This window comes from Symphalangus syndactylus, chromosome X, assembly GCF_028878055.3.
Source record: "Symphalangus syndactylus isolate Jambi chromosome X, NHGRI_mSymSyn1-v2.1_pri, whole genome shotgun sequence".
Classification (NCBI taxonomy): Eukaryota; Metazoa; Chordata; class Mammalia; order Primates; family Hylobatidae; genus Symphalangus; species Symphalangus syndactylus.
In genome coordinates, this window is record NC_072447.2 from 157115161 (window position 1) to 157140778 (window position 25618).

At 38.8% G+C, this 25618-nt stretch overlaps 1 protein-coding gene across 5 annotated transcripts in view; it reads right to left on the minus strand.

Annotated features, from left to right (window-relative positions):
• The window catches only part of F8 (coagulation factor VIII), a 218037-nt gene that overhangs the window by 13998 nt on the left and 178421 nt on the right, over positions 1-25618 (minus strand). For all 5 annotated transcript variants that reach the window (XM_063634645.1, XM_055269168.2, XM_055269170.2 and 2 more), the window contains one exon: positions 97-241. In XM_063634645.1, coding sequence (XP_063490715.1) covers positions 97-241 — 145 coding nt within the window. The remainder of the gene's footprint in view (positions 1-96; positions 242-25618) is intronic.

Sequence of the window (25618 nt, forward strand, 5' to 3'; positions counted from 1 at the left end):
TGATACTGGGAACCCCTCCCCCAGTCTCAGGATAACTAGAACAGTTACCCTACCCATGGTTGAGGGAAGAAGGATATGGGATGACTTGGCACTTACTATTTAAATCACAGCCCATCAACTCCATGCGAAGAGTGCTGCGAATGCTGTAATGAGTTGGGTGCAAACGGATGTATCGAGCAATAATTGGAGGGTTAAAAATATTGTGTTTTATCCCAGATGAATCCACATTGCCAAAGAAGACCTGTATGGAGAGATTAGCACAAATACATGGAAAATGAATACAGAGTAAAAAGCAATTTCTGTCAATCATATCTTCCTTCTAATTTGCTTTGTGCATTTCTCAACAGCATCCAACATCTACATAAGACAACTATGGTTAGATGGATGTTACGAGGGTAGACACAAAGGAGGAAGGCACCAAGAAGAAGTGGGAACAAGGGAAATTATTAGGTCTGGGGCAAGTGAAGTTATTTTCTACTTTGAGTTCCTGTAAAAGGCTCATAAAAGTTGAGGAAGCCATTTGGGTTCTGCTACTCCAGCATGGTCCACAGACCAGAAGTAGCAGCATCACCTGAGGGCAATTCAAAATGCAGCATCAGGAGAACGGTATCAGTGAGTTGATGGGATAGGAGGTCCCTAGCTCTTTTTCCCCCACAGGAACAATAATTTGACAACGATCTATGGACAAAAGTGTCTTTGTGGGAGCCTTGGGATTCAGGTAGGAGGTTGAGAAACCCTGGTAGAGCTCAAGAACAAAGATGAATACTTTAATAAGGCAGGCCCACATTCTAGTGGCAGGCCTGTCAACTGTAGTTCTGGTTGGTGACTTAGCTCCAGAGCTGTTTGTATGTGGTCCTACCACTATCCCTAACTCCCCAGGAATCTGGGAGGAGCAACTCCCATTGGCAACCCCAGTAACAGGGCTCCCAACTGTGGACTCTGAAGCAGCTTCAGTACCACACTACCATGGTCTTGGGGAAGTTTTGCCTACTCAGGAAACTGGTGGGAGTCATGCCAGTCCACCTCTGGAAGCAGGTCTACCAACTAGACCTGACTGTGGACTCAGAAGTAACCCTGTGAGCCAACTCCAGTCTTGCTGTACCATGTTCTGGAGACAGTCCTGCCTGAATCCACACTTACCTGTGCCCCCATAACAGGCCCACCGACTGTGGGCCCAAGTGGGGACCCTGAAGCAGCCCTTTGACCCAGCTTCAGGTCTGCTGCATCATGGTCTGCAGGCAGTCCTGCCCACTCAAGGACCCAGTGAGAGCTACACCTATCCAAAGCCCTGGTAATGGGCCCATTGTCTGAGTACCCAACTTCAGACCAGAAGAGGTGTCAGCTCACTCAAATGCACAGATACCAATGCAAGGCTATGTGGATCATGAAGAATCAGGCAAATATGACATCACCAAAGGGAACTAATAAAGCTCCAGTAGCCAACCCTGAAGAAATGGAGATTCATGAAATTTTTGACAAATAATTCAAAATAATCATTTAAAGAAGCTCAATGAGCTACAAGAGGATACAGGAAGACGACTAACAAAATGAGGAAAACAATACATGAACAACATTAGAAGTTTAATAAAGAAATAAAAACCATGAAAAAGAACCAGATAAAAATCCTGTAGCTAAAGAATATTGCTGAATATAGCTGAAGAATGACTGAACTAAAAAATTTAATAGCGCTCTTTAATAGCAGACTCAATCATTCAGAAGAAAGAATTTGTAAACTTGAAGACAAGTCATCTGAAATTATCTAGTTAGTGGAATAAAAAGAACAATGAGAAAGAGTGAAGAAAGAACATAGGACTTATGGGACATCATCAAGCAAAATGATAGATGCATTATAGACATCTTAAAAGGAGAAGAGAGAGAGAAAGGAAACTTATTAAACTTATTTAAAGAAATAATAGGTGAGAACTCCCCAAATCTAGGGAGGGAAAGTGCCATCTGGATTCATCAAGCCCAAAGATAACCAAATACATTAAACCCACAGAAGTCTACAGTGAGACACATTATAATTAAATTATCAACAAAGACAAAAGAGAATTTTGGGTAGTAAGAAGAAAGTGAATTGTCACCTATAGGGGAGCTCCATAAGACTATGAGTGGATATCTCAGCAGAAACCTTGCAGGTCAGGAAAGAGTGGGATGATATATTCAAAGTATTGAGAGAAAAAAATCCAATCAACCATACTTTATCCGGAAAAACTGTCCTTTAAGAATGAAGACAAAGGTAAAGCCTTTCTCAAACAAAAAGTGAGGGGGTCTGTCACCATGAGACCTGCCTTATAAGAAGTGCTAATAGTTCTTCAAGTTGAAATAAAAAAAAACAATAACACAAAAGCATATGAATCCTTTCACTGCTAAAGGTAAATATAAAGAGAAACATAGAATATTATAACACTATAATGATTGTTATAAATCACTATTAATATTAATTTATAAATTAAAAGACAAAAATAGTAATAGTAACTATAGTGACAGAAATTTGTCAATGGAAACACAATATACAAGGAAGTAAAATATGACGTCAATTACATAAAGTTGTGGCGGGGGGAATGAGTAAAGTATAGAGTTTCTGTATGTGATTGAAGGTGTTGTCAGCTTAAAACAGACTGCCATAACTATAAAATGTTCAATTTGATCCCTGTGGTAACCACACACACATACACACACACACACACACACACACACACACAGTAGATATACAGAAGATAAAGAGAAAAGAATCAAAACACATCCAAGCAAAAATTATCAAATCACAAAGAAAGAAAAAGAAGAAACAAGAAAACTACAAAACAGAAAACTATTAACAGAATGGCAACAGAAAGTCCTAACCTATCAATAATTACTTTAAGTGTAAATGGACTAAACTCCCCAATCAAAAGACATAGAGTAACTGAATGGGCTTTTTAAAAAGCCAACAATTCAGAGGTGGGAAGTAAGAAACAAAAATAAACAGGACCCGACTACATGTTGTTGATAACAGACTCGCTTTTGATATAAGGACATACATAGGCTGAAAGTGAAGGGGTGGAGAGAGTTATGCCATGCAAACTGTAACCAAAAGAGAGCAGGGGTGGCTATACTTGTATGAGAAAAAATAGTCTTTAAGTAAAAAAACTGTGACATGAGACATAGAAGGTCATTATATAATAAAAGGGTCACTTGAACAGGAAGATGTAATAATTATAAATATATATGTACCCAACATGAAAGCACCTAAATATATAAAGCAAACATTGACAGACATGGAAGGAGAAATAGATAATAATACAATATAGTTGACTTCAATACTCCACTCTCTATAATGAATAGATCATCCCAACAGAAAATCAGTAAGGACAAAACAGAACTGAAGAATAAAATAGACCCAATGGACCTAAAATGTATATACAGAACTTTCCACCCAACAGTAGAATTATCAAGCACACACAGAACATTCTTCAGGACAGATCACCATTCAGGTCACAAAACAAGTCATAATAAATTTAAGAAGATTAATATCATACCAAGTATATTTTCTGACCACAATGGATTGAAACTACAAATCAATAACAATAAGAAAACATGAAAATTCACAAATATGTGGAAACTAAACAATACATTCTTGAACGACCATTGGGTCACAGAAGAAACTGAAATCTTGATAATATACCAAAACTTAAAGAATGTAGTAAAAGCATACTAATAGGGAAATTTATAGCAATAAATGCCTATATTTAAAAAGAAGAAACATACGAAATAACCCAACTTATCACCTCCAGGAACTACAAAAAGAAGAAAAAAAAACTAAGCCCAAAGGTAGCAGAACAAAGGAAATAGTAAATGCTAGAGCAGAAATAAATAAAAAAGAGAATAGAAAAACAATTGGAAATAATTGACAAAACTAAGAGTTGATTTTTTTTGAAAAAATAAACAAAATTGACAAGTCCTTATCTAGACTATGAAAAAAAGAGAGAAGACTCATATAAATAAAATATAAATGAAAGAGGAGACATTACAACTCATGTCACAGAAACAGACAGAACCATAAGGGACTATTGTAAGTGTCAACAAATTGGTTAACCTAGAGGAAATGGATAAATTCCTAGAAACATATAACATACCAAAACTGAATAACAAAGAAATAGAAAGCCTTAACAGACTAACAACAAATAGGGATATTAAACCTAGTAATCAAAAACCTTCCAACAAAGAAAAGCCCAGGACCAATGGCTTCATGGATGAATTCTATCAAACATTCAACGAAGTATTAATACCAGTATTTCTTAAACTCTTCCAAAAAATACAAGAGAGAACACTTCAAAACACAATTTATTAGCCAACATCACCCTGATACCACATCCAGGCAAAAACAACACTAGAAAAGAAAACTACAGGCCAGGCCAGGTGTGGTAGCTCAAGCCTGTAATCCCAACACTTTGTGAGGCTGAAGCAGGCAAATCACTTGAGGTCAGGAATTCGAGACCAGCCTGGCCAACAAGGTGAAAACTCATCCCTACTAAAAAAAATACAAAAATTAGCTGGGTGTGATGGCATGTTCCAGTAGTTCCAGCTACTCAGGAGGCTGAGGCAGGAGAATTGGTTGAATCCAGGAGGTGGAGGTTGTAGTGAGCCAAGATCATACCACCACTGCACTCCAGCCTGGGTGACAGAGCAAGACTCTGTCTCAAAAAAAAAAAAAAAAAAAAAAAGAAAAAGAAAAGAAAAGAAAGAAAACTACAGGCCAATAACCCTGATGAACACGGATACAAAATTCCTCAACAAAACACCAGCCAACCAAATTCAACAGCACATTAAAAGGATCATTGATCATGAACAAGTGGTATTTATCCCTAGGATGCAAGGATGGTTCGACATGGGCAAATCAATCAATGTGATATACCACATTATCAGAATCAAAGATGAAAAACACATGATTATTTCGATCAATACAGAAAAAGAATTTGACAAAACTAGATATCCATTCGTAATAAAAACTTTCAGCAAGATAGATACAGAAGGAACTTAACACAATAAAGACCATATAGGAAAAGCTCACAGCTGATATCATAACCGAATGTGGAAAAACTGAAGGCTTTTCCTTTTAGATACTGATATGGTTTGGCTCTATGTTCCCACTCAAATCTCATCTTGAATTGTAATCCCCATAATCCCCACATGTCAAGGGAGGGACCTAGTGGGAGGTGACTGGATCATGGGGGTGGTTCCCCCATGCTGTTCTCCTGATAGTGAGTTCTTACGAGAGCTGATGGTTTTATAAATGTTTGACAGTTCCTCCTTCACACACTCTCTCTTGCCTGCTGCCATGTAAGATGTGCCTATTTCCCTTTCTGCTATGACTGTAGGTTTCCTGAGGAAAGAACATGGGACTTATGGGACAGCGATGCAGAACTATGAGTCAATTAAACCTCTTAAAGCTTCATAAGTGAAGGAGAAATGGAATTCTTTACAGACAAGCAAATGCTGAGGGATTTTGTCACCACCAGACCTGCCTTACAAGAGCTCCTGAAAGAAGCACTAAGCATGGAAAGGAACAACTGGCACTAGCCACTGCAAAAACATACCAAATTGTAAAGAACATTAACACTATGAAGAAACTGCATTAACTAATGGGCAAAACAACCGGCTAGCATCATAATGACAGGATCAGATTCACACATAACAATATTAACCTTAAATGTAAATGGACTAAATACCCCATTTAAAAGACACAGACTGGCAAATTGGATAAAGAGTCAAGACCCATCAGTATGCTGTATTCAGGAGACTCATCTCACATGCAAAGACACATATAGGCTCAAAATAAAGGGATGGAGGAATATTTACCAAGAAAATGGAAAACAAAAAAAAGCAGGGGTTGAAATCCTAATCTCTGATAAAACAGACTTTAAACCAACAAAGATCAAAAGAGACAAAGAAGAGCATCACATAATGGTAAAGGGAAAAATGCAGCAAGAAGAGCTAACTATCCTAAATATATATGCACCCAATACAGGAGCACCCAGATTCATAAAGCAAGTTCTTAGAGACATACAAAGAGACTTAGACTCCCACACAATAATATGGAATACTTTAACACCCCACTGTCAATATTAGATCAATGAGACAGAAAATTAACAAGGATATTCAGGACTTGAACTCAGCTCTGGACCAAGCAGACCTAATAGAGATCTACAGAACTCTCCACCCCAAACCAACAAATTATACATTCTTCTCAGCACCACATCACACTTATTCTAAAATTGACCACATAATTGGAAGTAAAACACTCCTCAGCAAATACAAAAGAATGGAAATCATAACAAACAGTCTCTCAGACCACAGTGCAATCAAATTAGAACTCAGGATTAAGAAACTCACTCAAAACCGCAAAAATACATGGAAACTGAACAACCTGCTCCTGAATGACTACTGGGTAAATAACGAAATGAAGGCAGATATAAAGATTTTCTTTGAAACCAATGAGAATGAAGACACGGCGTACCAGAATTTCTGGGACACACTTAAAGCAGTGTTTAGAGGGAAATTTATAGCAATAAATGCCCACAAGAGAAAGCAGGAAAGATTGAAAATTGACATGCTAACATCAAAATTAAAGAATTAGAGAAGCAACAGCAAACAAATTCAAAAGCTAGCAGAAGACATGAAATAACTAAGATCAGAGCAGAACTGAAGGAGATAGAGACACAAAAACACTTTCAAAAAATCAATGAATCCAGGAGCTGGTTTTTTTGAAAAAATCAACAAAATAGATACACCGCTAGCCAGACTAATAAAGAAGAAAAGAGAAAAGAATCAAATAGACACAATAAAAAATTATATTGGGGATATCACCACTGATCCCACAGAAATACAAACTACCATCAGAGAATACTATAAACAGGTCTATGCAAATAAACTAGAAAATCTAGAAGAAATAGATAAATTCCTGGACACATACACCCTCCCAAGTCTAAGCCAGGAAGAACTTGAATCCCTGAATAGACCTATAACAAGTTCTGAAATTGAGGCAGTAATTAATAGCCTACCAACCAAAAAAAGTCCAGGACCAGACGGATTCACAGCCAAATTCTACCAGAGGCACAAAGACGAGCTGGTACCATTCCTTCTGAAACTATTCCAAACAATAGAAAAAGAGGGAATCCTCCCTAACTCATTTTATGAGGCCAGCATCATCCTGATACCAAAACCTGACAGAGACACAACAAAAAAAGAAAATTTCAGGCCAATATCCCTGATGAACATCGATGCAAAAATCCTCAATAAAATACTGGCAAACCGAATCCAGCAGCACATCAAAAAGTTTATCTACCACAATCAAGTTGGCTTCATCCCTGGGATGCAAGTCTGGTTCAACATATGGAAATCAATAAACATAATCCATCACATAAACAGAACCAATGACAAAAACCACATGATTATCTGAATAGATGCAGAAAAGGCCTTCGATAAAATTCAACACCCCTTCATGCTAAAAACTCTCAATAAACTATGTATCAATGGAACATATCTCAAAATAATAAGAGCTATTTATTACAAACCCACAGCCAATATCATACTGAATGGGCAAAAATGGAAGCATTCCCTTTGAAAGCCGGCACAAAAAAAGGATGCCCTCTCTCACCACTCCTATTCAACATAGTATTGGAAGTTCTGGTCAGGGCAATCAGGCAAGAGAAAGCAATAAAAGGTATTCAAATAGGAAAAGAGGAAGTCAAATTGTCTCTCTTTGCAGATGACATGATTGTATATTTAGAAAACCCCATCATCTCAGCCCAAATCCTCCTTAAGCTGATAAGCAACTTCAGCAAAGTCTCAGGATACAAAATCAATGTGCAAAAATCACAAGCATTCCTATACACCAATAACAGATAAACAGAGAGCCAAATCATGAGTGAACTCCCATTCAAAATTGCCTCAAAGAGAATAAAATACCTAGGAATCCAACTTACAATGGATGTGAAGGACCTCTTCAAAGAAAACTACAAACTACTGATCAAGGAAATAAGAGAGGACACAAACAAATGGAAAAACATTCCATGCTCATGGATAGGAAGAATCAATATCATGAAAATGGCCATACAGGCCGGGCGTGGTGGCTCACGCCTGTAATCCTAGCACTTTGGGAGGCCGAGGCGGGTGGATCACGAGGTCAGGAGATCGAGACCACGGTGAAACCCCGTCTCTACTAAAAATACAAAAAATTAGCCAGGCACGGTGGCGGGCGCCTGTAGTCCCAGCTACTCTGGAGGCTGAGACAGGAGAATGGCGTGAACCCGGGAGGCGGAGCTTGCAGTGAGCCAAGATCACACCACTGCACTCCAGCCTGGGTGACAGAGCGAGACTCCCTCTCAAAAAAAAAAAAAAAAAAAGAAAATGGCCATACTGCCCAAAGTAATTTACAGATTCAATGCCATCTCCATCAAGCTACCACTGACTTTCTTCACAGAATTGGAAAACACTACTTTAAACTTCATATGGAACCAAAAAAAAGCCCGCATAGCTAAGACAATTCTGGGCAAGAAGGACAAAGCTGGAGGCATCATGCTACCTGACTTCAAACTATACTACAAGGCTACAGTAACCAAAACAGCATGTTACTGGGGCCAAAACAGATATATAGACCAATGGAACAGAACGGAGGCCTCAGAAATAACACCACACAGCTACAACCATCTGATCTTTGACAAACCTGACACAAATAAGCAATGGGGAGAATATTCCCTATTTAATAAATGGTGTTGGGAAAACTGGCTAGCCATATGCAGAAAACTGAAACTGGACCCCTTCCTTACACCTATTACAAAAATCAACTCAAGATGGTTCAAAGACTTAAACATAAGACCTAGGACCATAAAAATCCTAGAAGAAAACCTGGGCAATACCATTCAGGAGATAGGCATGGGCAAAGACTTCATGTCTAAAACATCAAAAGCAATGGCAACAAAAGCCAAAACTGACAAGGGGGATCTAATTAAACTAAAGAGCTTCTGCACAGCAAAAGAAACTATCATCAGAGTGAATAGGCAACCTACAGAATGGGAGAAAATTTTTGCAATCTATCTATCTGACAAAGGGCTAATATCCAGAATCTACAAAGAACTTAAACAAATTTACAAGAAAAAAACAACCCCACCAAAAAATGGGCAAAGGATATGAACACACACTTCTCAAGAGAAGACAATTATGCAGCCAACAGACATTTGAAAAAATGCTCATCATCACTGGTCATTAGAGAAATGCAAATCAAAACCACAATGAGATACCACCTCCCGCCAGTTAGAATGGTGATCATTAAAAAGTCAGGAAACAACAGATGCTGGAGAGGTTGTGGAAAAATAGGAATGCTTTTACACTGTTGATGGGAGTGTAAATTAATTCAACCATTGTGGAAGACAGTGTGGTGATTCCTCAAGGATCTAGAACTAGAAACACCATTTGGCCCAGCAAATCTCACTACTGGGCATATACCCAAAGGATTATAAATCATTCTACGATAAAGACACATGCACACGTATGTTTACTGCGGCACTATTCACAATAGCGAAGACTTGGAACCAACCCAAATGTCCATCAATGATAGACTGGATTAAGAAAATGTAGCACATATATACCATGGAATACTATACAGCCATAAAAAAGGATGAGTTCCTGTCCTTTGCAGGGACATGGATGAAGCTGGAAACCATCATTCTCAGCAAACTATCACAAGATCAGAAAACCAAACACCGCATGTTCTCACTCATAAGTGAGAGTTGAACAATGAGAACACATGGAAACAGGAAGGGGAACATCACACGCCGGGGCCTGTTGGGGGGTGGGGGGCTAGGGGAGGGATAACATTAGGAGAAATACCTAATGTAGGTGACGGGTTGATGGGTGCAGCAAACCACCAGGGCACGTGTATACCTATGTAACAAAACTGCACGTTCTGCACATGTAACCCAAAACTTAAAATATAATTTAAAAAATAAATAAAATAAAAAGCATCCAAATAGAAGAGAATAGTAAAATCATCTCTTTTTGCAGATGACATGATCATACATGTAGAAAATCTAAAGACTCAAGAAAAAATTGTTAGAACTAACACATGAATTCTGTAAAGTTGCAGGATACAAAATCAACATACAGAAATCAGTGGTGTTTTTATATACACTATAAACTATCCCAAAGGAAATTAGAAATAATCTTATTTACAATAGCAACAAAAGAATAAAATACTTAGGAATAGACTTAACCAAAGAAATGAAAGACTTGTACAATGAAAATATAGAAAACATTTATGAAGGAAATTAAAGAAGACACAGATAAATAAAAGATATTCCATATTCCTAGATTGGAAGAATTAGTATTGTTAAAATGTCCACACAACCCAAAGTAATCTATAGATTTGATGTGATCCCTATCAAAATCTCAATGGTGTTCTTCACAGAAATAAAAAAAAAAATTTTAAATTAATATGAAATCACAAAAGACCACAAGGAGGCAAAGCAATCTTTTTTTTTTTTTTTTTTTGAGACAGAGTCTTGCTCTGTCACCCAGGCTGGAGTGCAGTGGTGCAATCTCAGCTCACTACAACCTCTGCCTCCCAGGTTTAAGTGATTCTCCTGCCTCAGCCTCCAGATTAGCTGGGATCACAGGGGCTTGCTACCACACCTGGCTAATTTTTGTATTTTTTCAGTAGAGACGGGGTTTCACCGTGTTGGCCAGGCTGCTCTTAAACTTCTGACCTCAAGTGATCCACCAGCCTCAGCCTCCCAAAGTGCTGGGATTACAGGCGTGGGCCACCACATGCAGCCTGGCAAAGCAATCTTAAGCAAGAAGAACAAAGCTAGAGGCATCATACTTCCTGATTTCAAAATATACTACAAGTCTCCAGTAATCAAAATAGTATGGTACTGGCATAAAAATAGACACATCAACCAAGGGAACAGAATAGAAAAGCCCAGAAATAAATTCACACATTTACAGTCAACAGATTTTTGACAAGGGTGCCAAGAACACACAACGGGGAAGAGAGAGTCTCTTCAATAACTGATATTGGGAAAACTGAATATCCACATGCAGATGAAAGAAATTGGGCCCTTTTCTCCCACTATACATAAAATTCAACTCAAAATTGATTAAACACTTGTATATAAGACCTGAAACTATAAAACTCCTAGAAGAAAACAGGAAAAAAGCTACCTGATATTGATTTGGGCAACAATTTTTTTATATGACACCAAAAGCACAGGCAACAAAAACAAAAATAGACAACTGGGATTGCATCAAACTAAAAACTTTCTGCACAGCAAAAGAAATAATCAACAGAGTGAAAAGGCAACCTATGGAATGGATGAAAATATTTGCAAACTATATATCTGATAATGGGTAAGAAACTCAACTCATTAGTAAGAGACAATCCAATTAAAAATGGGCAAAGGACCCAAATAGAATTTTTCAAAAGAAGAAATATAAAAGGCCAACAGATAAATGATGCTCAGCATCACTAACCCACAGGGAAATGCAAATCAAAACACAATGAGATATTCCCTCACATCTATTAGAATAATGTCTTAGTCTATTATGGACTATAACTTATTATGGACTCTAATTTATTATGCTGCTATGACAGAATATCACAGACTGAGTAATTTGTAGTGAACAGAAATGTATTTGGCTCACAGTTCTGGAGGCTGGGCAGTCCAAGATCAAGAGGCCAGCATCTGGCAAAGGCCTTATTTCTATATCATAACATGGCAGAAGGGCAAAAAGAGGGCAAGAGAGAGCAAGAGTTCAAATTCACAGCCTTAGGTGCTTTTGTAATCGGCATTAATCCATTCATGACGGTGCAGTCCTCATAACCTAAACACCTCCCATTCGGCCCTACCTCCCAATACTGTTGCATTGGGAATTAAGTTTCCAACACATGTTTTTTGGGGAAAACACTCAAACCATAGCAAATAGCTATTATCAAAAAGACAAAAGATGACAAATGTTGGTGGTAATGTGGAGAAAAGGAAACCTTTGTACACTGTTGCTGCAAAAATAAATTGGTACAGCCATTATGAAAAACAGCATAGAGGTTCCTCAAAAAAACTAAAAATAGAATACCACGTGATCTGGCAATCTCACTTCTGTTATATATCTAAAGGATACAAAATCAGTATGTTGAATATCTGCACTCCCATGTTCACTGTAACAGTATTCACAACAGCCAAGATATGGAAACAACTTAAGTGTTTCCATTGATGGATGGAGGGATAAAGAAAATCTGATATATATATCTCTGATGGAATATTCCCACAATTATAAAATATTATTCAGCCTTAAAATAGAAGAAAATCCTCTCTCACTTGTGATAACATGGATGAACCTGGAAAATATTACGCTAAGTGTAATAAGCCAGACACAGAAAGAAAAATACTTCATGACCTCATATGTGGAATCTAAGATGCTCAAACTCATAAAAGCAGACAGTAGAATGTTAGGTGCTAGGGACCGTGGTGTGGGGAAAACAGGGAGATGTTGATCAAAGGGTACAAAATTTCAATTATGCAAGATAAATTAGTTCTGGAGATCTAATGTACGATATAGTGACTATAGTAAACAATATTGTATACTTGAAATTTGCTAAAAGAGTAGGTCATAAATGTTCTCACCACAAAAAAGGTAGCTAGGCAAAGAGATAGATATGTCTTAATTAGCTTGCTTGTGGTGACCATTTCACAATGTATCAAACGTCATATATCAAAAACAAAATATATCAAAACATCAAGTTGTACCTCTTAAATATATGCAACTTTTATTTGTCAATTATACCTAAAGATTTTTTAAAAGAGATGCAGTTCCTTGGGCACCATGTCAGTTCTACTGAATCAGAATCTAAATTTTAATAAGAACCTTAGGTGTTTCATAAGCACACTAAAGTTTGAAAAACACTGGCAGAGGACAGAGTCAGCTGTGAAAGAGTACTAGGAATGCACAGCCTATCCTCCACCCTGGTCTCAGAATGATCTTCTAAGAATGTAGTGTGTACGTGTGTGTGTGTGTGTATGTGTAGAGAGAGAGAGTCTATAATGTGGGCATTAATGAATGATCTCACTGTATGAATTAATGAGACATATGTTAGTATCCAAAACGTCGGATTTCACACCTTGACATGTCTAGGTTCTGGACAACATTACATAACATATTCAAGGGAAAGGGAATACCGTTTGAGAAATATGGTAGTAATGTCAATTCGAAAGGCCTAGATTTAAACCATGGCATACAGCATAATAAATACTGAAAATGATATCACTCTTAGAATACCTGGGATTTTTTATCTGCTTGAATATACTAAAACAGGAATCAATGTAAGTCTATTATATAATCACACATCAGAGTTTAGTATCATGGGAATTTTTTTTAAATTTTTTTATTTTTTATTTTATTATTATTATTATTTTTAAAATGAATCTGATTTTATTTTGTCCATCAACCTCATTTCTACCTATCCATCAAACATTGTCTGCAAGAGGTAAAGTCAGCCCCATGCATTGTATAGTTCCAGCTTCTACTCATCTCTTTTTTTTTTTTATTATTATACTTTAGGTTTTAGGGTACATGTGCACAATGTGCAGGTTTGTTACATACGTATCCATGTGCCATGTTGGTTTGCTGCACCCATTAACTCATCATTTAGCATTAGGTATATCTCCTAACGCTGTCCCTCCCCCCTCCCTCCAACCCACAACAGTCCTCGGAGTGTGATGTTCCCCTTCCTGTGTCCATGAGATCTCATTGTTCAATTCCCACCTATGAGTGAGAACATGCGGTGTTTGGTTTTTTGTCCTTGCGATAGTTTACTGAGAATGATGTTTTCCAGTTCTATCCATGTCCCAACAAAGGACATGAACTCATCATTTTTTATGGCTGCATAGTATTCCATGGTGTATATGTGCCACATTTTCTTAATCCAGTCTATCATTGTTGGACATTTGGGTTGGTTCCAAGTCTCTGCTATTGTGAATAGTGCCACAACAAACATACGTGTGCATGTGTCTTGATAGCAGCATGATTTATAGTCCTTTGGGTATATACCCAGTAATGGGATAGCTGGGTCAAATGGTATTTCTAGTTCTAGATCCCTGAGGAATCGCCACACTGACTTCCACAATGGTTGAACTAGTTTACAGTCCCACCAACAGTGTAAAAGTGTTCCTATTTCTCCACATCCTCTCCAGCACCTGTTGTTTCCTGACTTTTTAATGATCGCCATTCTAACTGGTGTGAGATGGTATCTCATTGTGGTTTTGATTTGCATTTCTCTGATGGCCAGTGATGATGAGCATTTTTTCATGTGTTTTTTGGCTGCATAAATGTCTTCTTTTGAGAAGTGTCTGTTCATGTCCTTCGCCCACTTTTTGATGGGGTTGTTTGTTTTTTTCTTGTAAATTTGTTTGAGTTCATTGTAGATTCTGGATACTAGCCCTTTGTCAGATGAGTAGGTTGCAAAAATTTTCTCCCATTCTGTAGGTTGCCTGTTCACTCTGATGGTAGTTTCTTTTGCTGTGCAGAAGCTCTTTAGTTTAATTAGATCCCATTTGTCAATTTTGGCTTCTGTTGCCATTGCTTTTGGTGTTTCAGACATGAAGTTCTTGCCCACGCCTATGTCCTGAATGGTATTGCCTAGGCTTTCTTCTAGGGTTTTTATGGTTTTAGGTCTAACATGTAAGTCTTTAATCCATCTTGAATTAATTTTTGTATAAGGTGTAAGGAAGGGATCCAGTTTCAGCTTTCTACATATGCTAGCCAGTTTTCCCAGCACCATTTATTAAATAGGGAATCCTTTCCCCATTGCTTGTTTTTGTCAGGTTTGTCAAAGATCAGATAGTTGTAGATATGCAGCATTATTTCTGAGGGCTCTGTTCTGTTCCATTGATCTATGTCTCTGTTGTGGTACCAGTACCATGCTGTTTTGGTTACTGTAGCCCTGTAGTATAGTTTGAAATCAGGTAGCGTGATGCCTCCAGCTTTGTTCTTTTGGCTTAGGATTGACTTGGTGATGTGGGCTCTTTTTTGGTTCCATATGAACTTTAAAGCAGTTTTTCCAATTCTGTGAAGAAAGTCATTGGTAGCTTGATGGGGATGGCATTGAATCTATAAATTACCTTGGACAGTATGGCCATTTTCACGATATTGATTCTTCCAACCCGTGAGCATGGAATGTTCTTCCATTTGTTTGTATCCTCTTTTATTTCATTGAGCAGTGGTTTGTAGTTCTCCTTGAAGAGGTCCTTCACGTCCCTTGTAAGTTGGATTCCTAGGTATTTTATTCTCTTTGAAGCAATTGTGATTTGGCTCTCTGTTTGTCTGTGATTGGTGTACAAGAATGCTTGTGATTTTTGTACATTGATTTTGTATCCTGAGACTTTGCTGAAGTTGCTAATCAGCTTAAGCAGATTTTGGGCTGAGACAATGGGGTTTTCTAGATATACAATCATGTCATCTGCAAACAGGGACAATTTGACTTCCTCTTTTCCTAATTGAATACCCTTTATTTCCTTCTCCTGCCTGATTGCCCTGGCCAGAACTTCCAGCACTATGTTGAATAGGAGTGGTGAGAGAGGGCATCCCTGTCTTGTGCCAGTTTTCAAAGGGAATCCTTCCAGTTTTTGTCCATTCAGTATGATATTGGCTGTGGGTTTGTCATAGATAGCTCTTATTATTTCAAGATACATCCCATCGATATCTAATTTATTGAGAGTTTTTAGCATGAAGGGTTGTTGAATTTTGTCAAAGGCCTTTTCTGCATCTATTGAGATAATCATGTGGTTTTTGTCTTTGGTTCTGTTTATATGCTGGATTACATTTATTGATTTGCGTATGTTGAACCAGCCTTGCATCCCAGGGATGAAGCCCACTTGATCATGGTGTATAAGCTTTTTGATGTTCTGCTGGATTCGGTTTGCCAGTATTTTATTGAGGATTTTTGCATCAATGTTCATCAAGGATATTGGTCTGAAATTCTCTTTTTTGGTTATGTCTCTGACAGGCTTTGGTATCAGGACGATGCTGGCTTCATAAAATGTGTTAGGGAGGATTCCCTCTTTTTCTATCAATTGGAATAGTTTCAGAAGGAATGGTACCAGTTCCTCCTTGTACCTCTGGTAGAATTCGGCTGTGAATCCATCAGGTCCTGGACTCTTTTTGGTTGGTAAGCTATTGATTATTGCCACAATTTCAGAGCCTGTTATTGGTCTATTCAGAGATTCAACTTCTTCCTGGTTTAGTCTTAGGAGGGTGTATTTGTCGAGGAATTTATCCATTTCTTCTAGATTTTCTAGTTTATTTGCATAGAGGTGTTTGTAGTATTCTCTGATGGTAGATTGTATGTCTGTGGGATCGGTGGTGATATCCCCTTTTTCATTTTTTATTGCATCTATTTGATTCTTCTCTCTTTTCTTCTTTATTAGTTTTGCTAGCAGTCTATCAATTTTGTTGATCTTCTCAAAAAACCAGCTCCTGGATTCATTAATTTTTTGAAGGGTTTTTTGTGTCTCTATTTCCCTCAGTTCTGCTCTGATTTTAGTTATTTCTAGCCTTCTGCTAGCTTTTGAATGTGTTTGCTCTTGCTTTTCTAGTTCTTTTAATTGTGATGTTAGGGTGTCAATTTTGGATCTTTCCTGCTTTCTCTTGTGGGCATTTAGTGCTATAAATTTCCCTCTACACACTGCTTTGAATGTGTCCCAGAGATTCTGGTATGTTGTGTCTTTGTTCTCGTTGGTTTCAAAGAACATCTTTATTTCTGCCTTCATTTCATTATGTACCCAGTAGTCATTCAGGAGCAGGTTGTTCAGTTTCCATGTAGTTGAGCGGTTTTGAGTGAGTTTCTTAATCCTGAGTTCTAGTTTGATTGCACTGTGGTCTGAGAGACAGTTTGTTATAATTTCTGTTCTTTTACATTTGCTGAGGAGAGCTTTACTTCCAACTATGTGGTCAATTTTGGAATAGGTGTGGTGTGGTGCTGAAAAAAATGTATATTCTGTTGATTTGGGGTGGAGAGTTCTGTAGATGTCTATTAGGTCCACTTTGTGCAGAGCTGAGTTCAATTCCTGGATATCCTTTTTAACTTTCTGTCTCGTTGATCTGTCTAATGTTGACAGTGAGGTGTTAAAATCTCCCATTATTATTGTGTGGGAGTTTAAGTCCCTTTGTAGGTCACTCAGGACTTGCTTTGTGAATCTGGGTGCTCCTGTGTTGGGTGCATATATATTTAGGATAGTTAGCTCTTCTTGTTGAATTGATCCCTTTACCATTATGTAATGGCCTTCTTTGTCTCTTTTGATCTTTGTTGGTTTAAAGTCTATTTTATCAGAGACTAGGATTGCAACCCCTGCCTTTTTTTGTTTTCCATTTGCTTGATAGATCTTCCTCCATCCCTTTATTTTGAGTCTATGTGTGTCTCTGCACATGAGATGGGTTTCCTGAATACAGCACACTGATGGGTCTTGACTCCTTATCCAGTTTGCCAGTCTGTGTCTTTTAATTGGAGCATTTAGCCCATTTACATTTAAAGTTAATATTGTTATGTGTGAATTTGATCCTGTCATTATGATGTTAGTTGGTTATTTTGCTCATTAGTTGATGCAGTTTCTTCCTAGCCTTGATGGTCTTTACAATTTGGCATGTTTTTGCAGTGGCTGGTACCGGTTGTTCCTTTCCATGTTTAGTGCTTCCTTCAGGAGCTCTTTTAAGGCAGGCCTGGTGGTGACAAAATCACTCAGCATTTGCTTGTCTGTAAAGTATTTTATTTCTCCTTCACTTATGAAGCTTAGTTTGGCTGGATGTGAAATTCTAGGTTGAAAATTCTTTTCTTTAAGAATGTTGAATATTGGCTCCCACTCTCTTCTGGCTTGTAGAGTTTCTGCCGAGAGATCAGCTGTTAGTCTGATGGGCCTCCCTTTGTGGGCAACCCGACCTTTCTCTCTGGCCGTCCTTAACATTTTTTCCTTCATTTCAACTTTGGTGAATCTGACAATTATGTGTCTTGGAGTTGCTCTTCTCGAGGAGTATCTTTGTGGCATTCTCTGTATTTCCTGAATCTGAATGTTGCCCTGCCTTGCTAGATTGGGGAAGTTCTCCTGGATAATATCCTGCAGTGTTTTCCTACTTGGTTCCATTCTCTCCATCATTTTCAGGTACACCAATCAGATGTAGGTTTGGTCTTTTCACATAGTCCCAAATTTCTTGGAGGCTTTGTTCGTTTCTTTTTATTCTTTTTTCTCTAAACTTCCCTTCTCGCTTCATTTCATTCATTTCATCTTCCATCATTGATACCCTTTCTTCCAGTTGATCGCATCAGCTCCCGAGGCTTCTGCAATCTTCGCATAGTTCTGGAAACTTGGCTTTCAGCTCCATCAGCTCCTTTAAGCCCTTCTCTCCATTGGTTATTCTAGTTATCCATTCGTCTAATTTTTTTTCAAATTTTTAACTTCTTTGCTATTGTTTTGAATTTCCTCTCGTAGCTCGGAGTAGTTTGATCGTCTGAAGCCTTCTTCTCTCAACTCGTCAAAGTCATTCTCCATCCAGCTTTGTTCCATTGCTGGTGAGGAACTGCGTTCCTTTGGAGGAGGAGAGGTGCTCTGCTTTTTAGAGTTTCCAGTTTTTCTGCTCTGTTTTTTCCCCATCTTTGTGGTTTTATCTACTTTTGGTCTTTGATGATGGTGATGTACAGATGGGTTTTTGGTGTGGATGTCCTTTCTGTTTGTTAGTTTTCCTTCTACCAGACAGGACCCTCAGCTGCAGGTCTGTTGGAGTTTGCTAGAGGTCCACTCCAGATCCTGTTTGGCTGAGTGTCAGCAGCGGTGGCTGCAGAACAGTGGATTTTCGTGAGACCACAAATTCAGCTGCCTGATAGTTCCTCTGGAAGTTTTGTCTCAGAGGAGTACCTGGCTGAGTGAGGTGTCAGTCTGTCCCTACTGGGGGGTGCCTCCCAGTTAGGCTGCTCGGGGGTCAGGGACCCACTTTAGGAGGCAGTCTGTCCGTTCTCAGATATCCAGCTGCATGCTGGGAGAACCACTACTGTCTTCAAAGCTGTCAGACAGGGACATTTAAGTCTGCAGAGGTTCCTGCTGAATTTTTGTTTGTCTGTGCCCTGCCCCCAGAGGTGGAGCCTACAGAGTCAGGCAGGCCTCCTTGAGTTGTGGTGGGCTCCACCCAGTTCGAGCTTCCTGGATGCTTTGTTTACCTAAGCAAGCCTGGGCAATGGCAGGCGCCCCTCCCCCAGCCTCACTGCTGCCTTGCAGTTTGACCTCAGACTGCTGTGCTAGCAATCAGCGAGATTCCGTGGGCATAGGACCCTCCGAGCCAGGTGCGGGACACAATCTCCTGGTGTGCCATTTTCCAAGCCCGTTGGAAAAGCACAGTATTAGGGTGGGACTGATCTGATTTTCCAGGTGCCGTCTGTTATCCCTTTCTTTGACTAGGAAAGGGAACTCCCTGAACCCTTGCGCTTCACGAGTGAGGCAATGCCTCGTCCTGCTTCGCCTCGCGCAACGTGCACCGCACCAACTGTCCTGCACCCACTGTTTGGCACTCCCTAGTGAGATGAACCCGGTACCTCAAACAGAAATGCAGAAATCACCCATCTTCTGTGCCACTCACGCTGGGAGCTGTAGACCGGAGCTGTTCCTATTCGGCCATCTTGGCTCCACCCATCATTTTTTTTGAGATGGAGCCTCACTCTGCCACCCAGGCTGGAGTGCAGTGGCGTGATCTCAGCTCACTGCAAGCTCTGCCTCCCGAGTTGATGCCATTCTCCTGCCTCAGCCTCCCGAGTAGCTGGGACTACAGGCGCCCGCCACCATACCCGGCTAATTTTTTATATTTTTTTAGTAGAGGCGGGGTTTCACCGTGTTAGCCAGGATGGTCTCTATCTCCTGACCTTGTGATCTGCCCGCCTCTGCCTCCCAAAGTGCTGGGATTACAGGCGTGAGCCACTGTGCCTGGCTGGAAACTTTTAAAAATTATTCTGCCATGTAGCATTTTTTTCTTCCCATGGAATAGAAAATATTAATAAATTTGTGGCTTTGTTCCTAAACAAGTTATACCAGAAATCACAATATTCTTTTTTATAAATATATCTGTATTGGGGGGTTAAAATAGAATGAATAACATATTCAAACCATAGAACTTTATTTAAAGATTTACCAAGGATTTTGTTTTCTCTGCAACTCTCCTTTCTATATAGGAGAAAATTTTACCTGCTGTTTATGGCCTTTAGACTTGGCTTTTGCAAGAGCTAGTATAATTAAATCCCAGGTAATAAGTAAACACTCCAACCCACCTCTCTGGGGTGGGATGGTACAAAATTATTTGTAGAAAGCCACCTGTTTCGTCTAGCTACCTCTGGCGTAAGTGGGTACTGGCAGCTCTTGGGGGCCTGAATTTTATGTCTCATTTTGACTAAAATAATGAATGTGTAGTCTGACTCCAAAAGGGGATAGTCATCTTTGATTTGAGATAGGTCTCATTATGTTTCCAAATTTCTGATTTAAAAGAAATTTGTTGCTACAGAATAATCATTGAGAAGTAGAAGAAGTCTTGAAATGAAGTATATATCAATGTAAAATGCCATTCCGTTTTATCAGCATCGAAAAGTTTATGTTGAATTTAAGAGTATTATATAGTTAATAAATGTTGATCATTAACTTGTGACTAAACTGTATGTGCTAGGAAGAATATGATCTCCCAGTGATGTCCACATTTTAATCCCCAGAACATTTGACTGTGTTATGTTGCATGGCAAGAGGGACTTAAGGTTGCAGATGGAATTAAGTCTGCCAATTAGCTGATGTCAAAATAGGGAGAATATCCTGGATTATCCAGGTCGACCCAATGTAATCACAAGAGGCCTTGAAAGTGAGAGAGAGAGGCAGAAGAGGAGAGTCAAAGGGAGATGTGACTACTTAAGAATAGTCACAAAGGTGCAATGTTACTGGCTTCGAAGATGGAGGAAGGAAGCCATGAGTTAATGAATGCGTGTGGCCTCTAGAAGCTGGAAAAGAAAGGAAAAAGGATCCTTTTCTTTTTCTTCTTTTTTGAGACGGAGTCTCACTCTGTTGCCCAGGCTGGAGTGCAGTGGTGCGATCTCCGCTCACTGCAACTGCGCCTCCCGGGTTCACGCCATTCTCTTGCCTCAGCCTCCCGAGTAGCTGGGACTACAGGCACCCGAAAAAGGATCCTTTTCTAGAGCTTCCAGAAAGAAATGCAGCCCTGATGACACCTTGATTTTAGCCCTGTAAGACTTGGGTCAGTCTTCTGCCCTATAGAACTGTAAGATAATAAACTTGTGTTGTTTTAAGCCATATTAAGTTTGTGGTAATTTGCCACCCCAGCATTAGAAAACTAATACTATACACATTGGCTTTGCCTTCATTCATTACTCAATCTTTGTGCCCTGATTAGAAACCTGCTTGGGGAGACAATTTATTAATTCAACAAATAGTTAATGACTGACTACACAAATCCTAGATTCCATATATTATGTGCCAGGCATTGTGCTAGAAGGCCTCACTGGTAAATTCTACTAAATGTTTAAGGAAGGATTAACAATAATCCTTCTTAAACTCTTCCAAGAGCTAGAAAAGGAGAGTAAAGTTTACAACTCATACTATGAGGCCACCATTATCTTGATATCAAAGCCAGAAAAATATATCACAAGAAAATTACAAATTGCATGTAATTGAATATGTGAGTATAATATTCCCTTATGCATCTAGATGCAAAAATCTTCAACAAAATATTAGCAAACCAAATCCAGCAGCATGTTATAAAGGTTGTATCCCATGCTCAAGTGGAAATTATCCCAATAATGCAAGACTGGTTCAACATAAGACAATCAATCCACCAGTCAACTCCACATTAATAAAATATAGGGAAAAAACCCCCTGCAAGTTCATTCTGGTTGATGCAGAAAAATCACTTGATAAAGCTGAACACCTTTTCATGACAAAAAAAAAAAAAAAAACACTAAGCAAACTAGAAATGGAAGAGAAAATCCACAACATGATAAAGAGCATTCATAAAATACCCAAAACTAACATCAGACTCAATGGCAGAAGACTGAAAGATATTTCCCTAACATTAGAAATGAGACAAGAATGCCTGCTTTTACTGCTTCTATTCAAAATTGTATTGGAAGTCTTAGCCAGAGCAATTAGGAAAAAAAGAAATAAAAGGCATCCAAATTGAAAAGGAATAAGTAAAGCTATCTTATTCTCAGATGAACATGAGCTTATGTATGGAAAACCCCGAAGAATCCACAAAACACTATAGAGCTAATAAACGAATTCAGCAAAGTTGCAAGATATAAGATCAATGCGCAAAAATCAGATGTATTTCTACACACTAGCAATGAACAATCGGAGATGAAATTAACAAAATAAAAAATAATTCTATTTAAAATAGCATCAAAAAGAATAAAATACTTAGGAATAAATTCAGCCAAGGAGGTACAAGACTTGTACACTGAAAACTACAAAACATTGCTGAAAGATATTAGAGACACCATAAAGAAGTGAAAATATATCCCGTGTTCATGAATTGGAAGACAATATTATTAAGATGACAGTACTACCCAAAGTGATCTACAGATTTAATACAATCTGCATCAAAATCCCAATGGCCATTTTTATTTTTTTGCAGAAATGGAAAAGCCAATCTTAAAATTCATGTGTAATTGATAGCCAAAATAATCCCAAAATAACAAAGCTGGATAACTCACACTTCCCAAATTCAAAACTTTGTATAAAGCTACAGTTATCAACACTTTGTGGTACTGGCATAAGGACAGACATATATATAAATGGAATAGAATTAAGAAGCAACAAATAAACCCATAAATATATTCATGGGTATGTACCTCAAATACAGATGGTTCCCAACTTATAATGGTTGGACTTACAATATTTTGACTTTATGATGGTATGAAAGCAACATGCATTCAGTAGAATCTATATGCATAAAAGTACTTAAAAGTACACACACAACCATTCTGCCTTTCACTTTCAGTGCAATATTGAATAAATTACATGAGATAGTCAACACTTCATTATAAATTTGGCTTTGTGTTATACGATGTTGCCCAACTGTAGCCTAATTGTAAGTGTTCTGAGCATGTTTAAGGTAGGCCAGGCTAAACTATGATGATTGGTAGGTTAGCTGTTGATATGGTTTGGCTCTGTCGAATTGTAATCCCCATGTGTCAGAGGAGAGGCCTGGTGGGAGGTGATTGGATCATGGGGGTGGATTTCCCCTTGCTGTTCTTGAGACAGTGAGTGAGTTCTCATGAAATCTGATGGTTTAAAAGTGTATGACATTTCCCTCCTTCACTCTCTCTCTCTCCTGCTCCACCATGGTAAGGCGTGCTTGCTTCCCCTTCACCTACTGCTGTGACTGTAAGTTTCCTGAGGCCTCGCAGTCATGCTTCCTGGTAAGCCTGCAGAACTGTGAGTCCATTAAACCTCTTTTCTTCATAAATTACTAAGTCTCAGGTAGTTCTTTACAGCAGTGTGAGAATGGACTAATATAGCTGTATTAAATGAATTTACACTAATAATGGTTTTAACTAACAATGGGTTTATCAGGATGTAATACCATCCCAAGTTGAGGAGCATCTGTAATTTAAAACATCTGTTCAAACAAACACTTGTACAGGAGCATTCATGGCAGCACTATTCACACTACCCAATCAGTAATGTAGGGGATCAAATGCCACCTCAAAATATGCCACTTTGGCATATTGATTATTTTGTGTTTAAAGGCACTTGAAAGTAGCAGATGCAAGAAGGGCACACTGACCTTCCTTTTTTTTCATGAAAGGAAGAGATGAAACTCTGATGTGAAAGGTATTATCTGTATACCAGGAAGACGAAACACATTCTTATTACCAGAGATGGGGAGTCGAGGCTGGAGGGAAAGCTGCACCAAAAAACCTTGTTACACAACTCTTACCTTCTTAGTGACTTTTCCACAATTAACTCTCCTAGCCCAAACCCCATTGTCTTGTTATATTTTCACAATTTACCATACTTTTTCCACCCTAGTATGTAAGTATTCAGCTGTAATTGATCATTTGAGTCTTCATATTTCTTATGAGGACTCCCATGTACATGTAAAAAATACCAAATAAAATTTTGTATGCTTTTCTCTTGTTAATCTATCTTATTTACGTCCTAGCTGGAGAATCTAAGAGGATAGAGGACAACATTTACGTCCCCTGCCATGGAAATCACTTAATGAACTGTTCATCAACTGATGAGTAAATAAAATGTGGCCTATTTATACAACAGAATATTTCCCATTTGTGTTGTCTCAATGCTTAACACAGTATGCCTGGCACTACCCTTCAATATTTTTTGAAGAATGAGCACATGAATTATCATGTCTCCAGCTAGGTTTGCCAGTATGAGTAATATGTAGTGAGTGCCTACTGTGTGCCATTTTACTACCTAAACTTTTTATGAAGTCTGTCCCCTAGTCTTATCTACCAATGCCATTGTCTTAGTTGAGATACCTGTCATTTCTTGACTGGTATAATACAGCAGCTTTCTAATTCCAATCTCAGTCCTCTCTGTTCTATTCTCCACACACAATCCTCTCTGTTCTATTCTCCACACAGCTTCCAGGGTGATCTTTCTAGAGGCAAATCAGACCATGTCACTCCCAAGCTGAAAGACCACAGTGGGTTCAGTGTAGCCTACAGGGTATTCTAAAACCTGAGCATGGCATAATAGAACCTCCATGTCTTGGCTCCCGCCTACCTGTTTCCCAGCCACATCAACCACTACTGCTCCACTGGCATCCTACTCTCCAGCCTTAATGAATTGGTTGCAACTCCCCTCCTCCCACCAGTGCCTTGGCTTCTCATCGTGCTACAGATTCTTGAACACACACATTGTCCTCCAAGAAGCTTGCCAGATCCACTCCTATTCTTTCAACGAAATGTTTATTGACCACTCTTTATACACTATGACCAAATAGGATTTATCCCACAAATGTAAGGTTGGTTCAACATGTGAAAATCAATTTATATAATACACCATATTAACAGAATGCATGGCGGAGCGGCGGGGAGGGGGCTCATGGTCATCTTAATCATGTACAAAAAGGATCATTTGACAAAACACAGTAGCCTTTCATGAAAATAAATTCAACAGACCAGGAACAGAAAGAAACTTCTTCAACCTGACAGAGGGCATCCAACAAAAACCCAGAGATAATATCATACTTAATGGTGAAAGACTGGTTGATTTCCCCCTAAGATCAGGAATGCCACTCCTAATTCAACATCATACTCAAAGTTCAAGTCAGGGCAATTAGTCAAGAAAAAGAAATAAAAGGCATCCAGATTGGAAAGGAACAAGTAAAACCATCTGTATTCATAGATGCATAGATGGCATGTTCATATATAGAGGACACTAAAGAGTCCAACAAAAGAAAAAAAAAATGAGACGGTTAGGCTCTGTGTCCCCACCCAAATCTCATGTCGAATTGTAATCCCCACCTGTTGAAGGAAGGGCCTAGTGGGAGGTGATTGAACCACGGGGGCGGACCTCCCCCTTGCTATTCTTGTGAT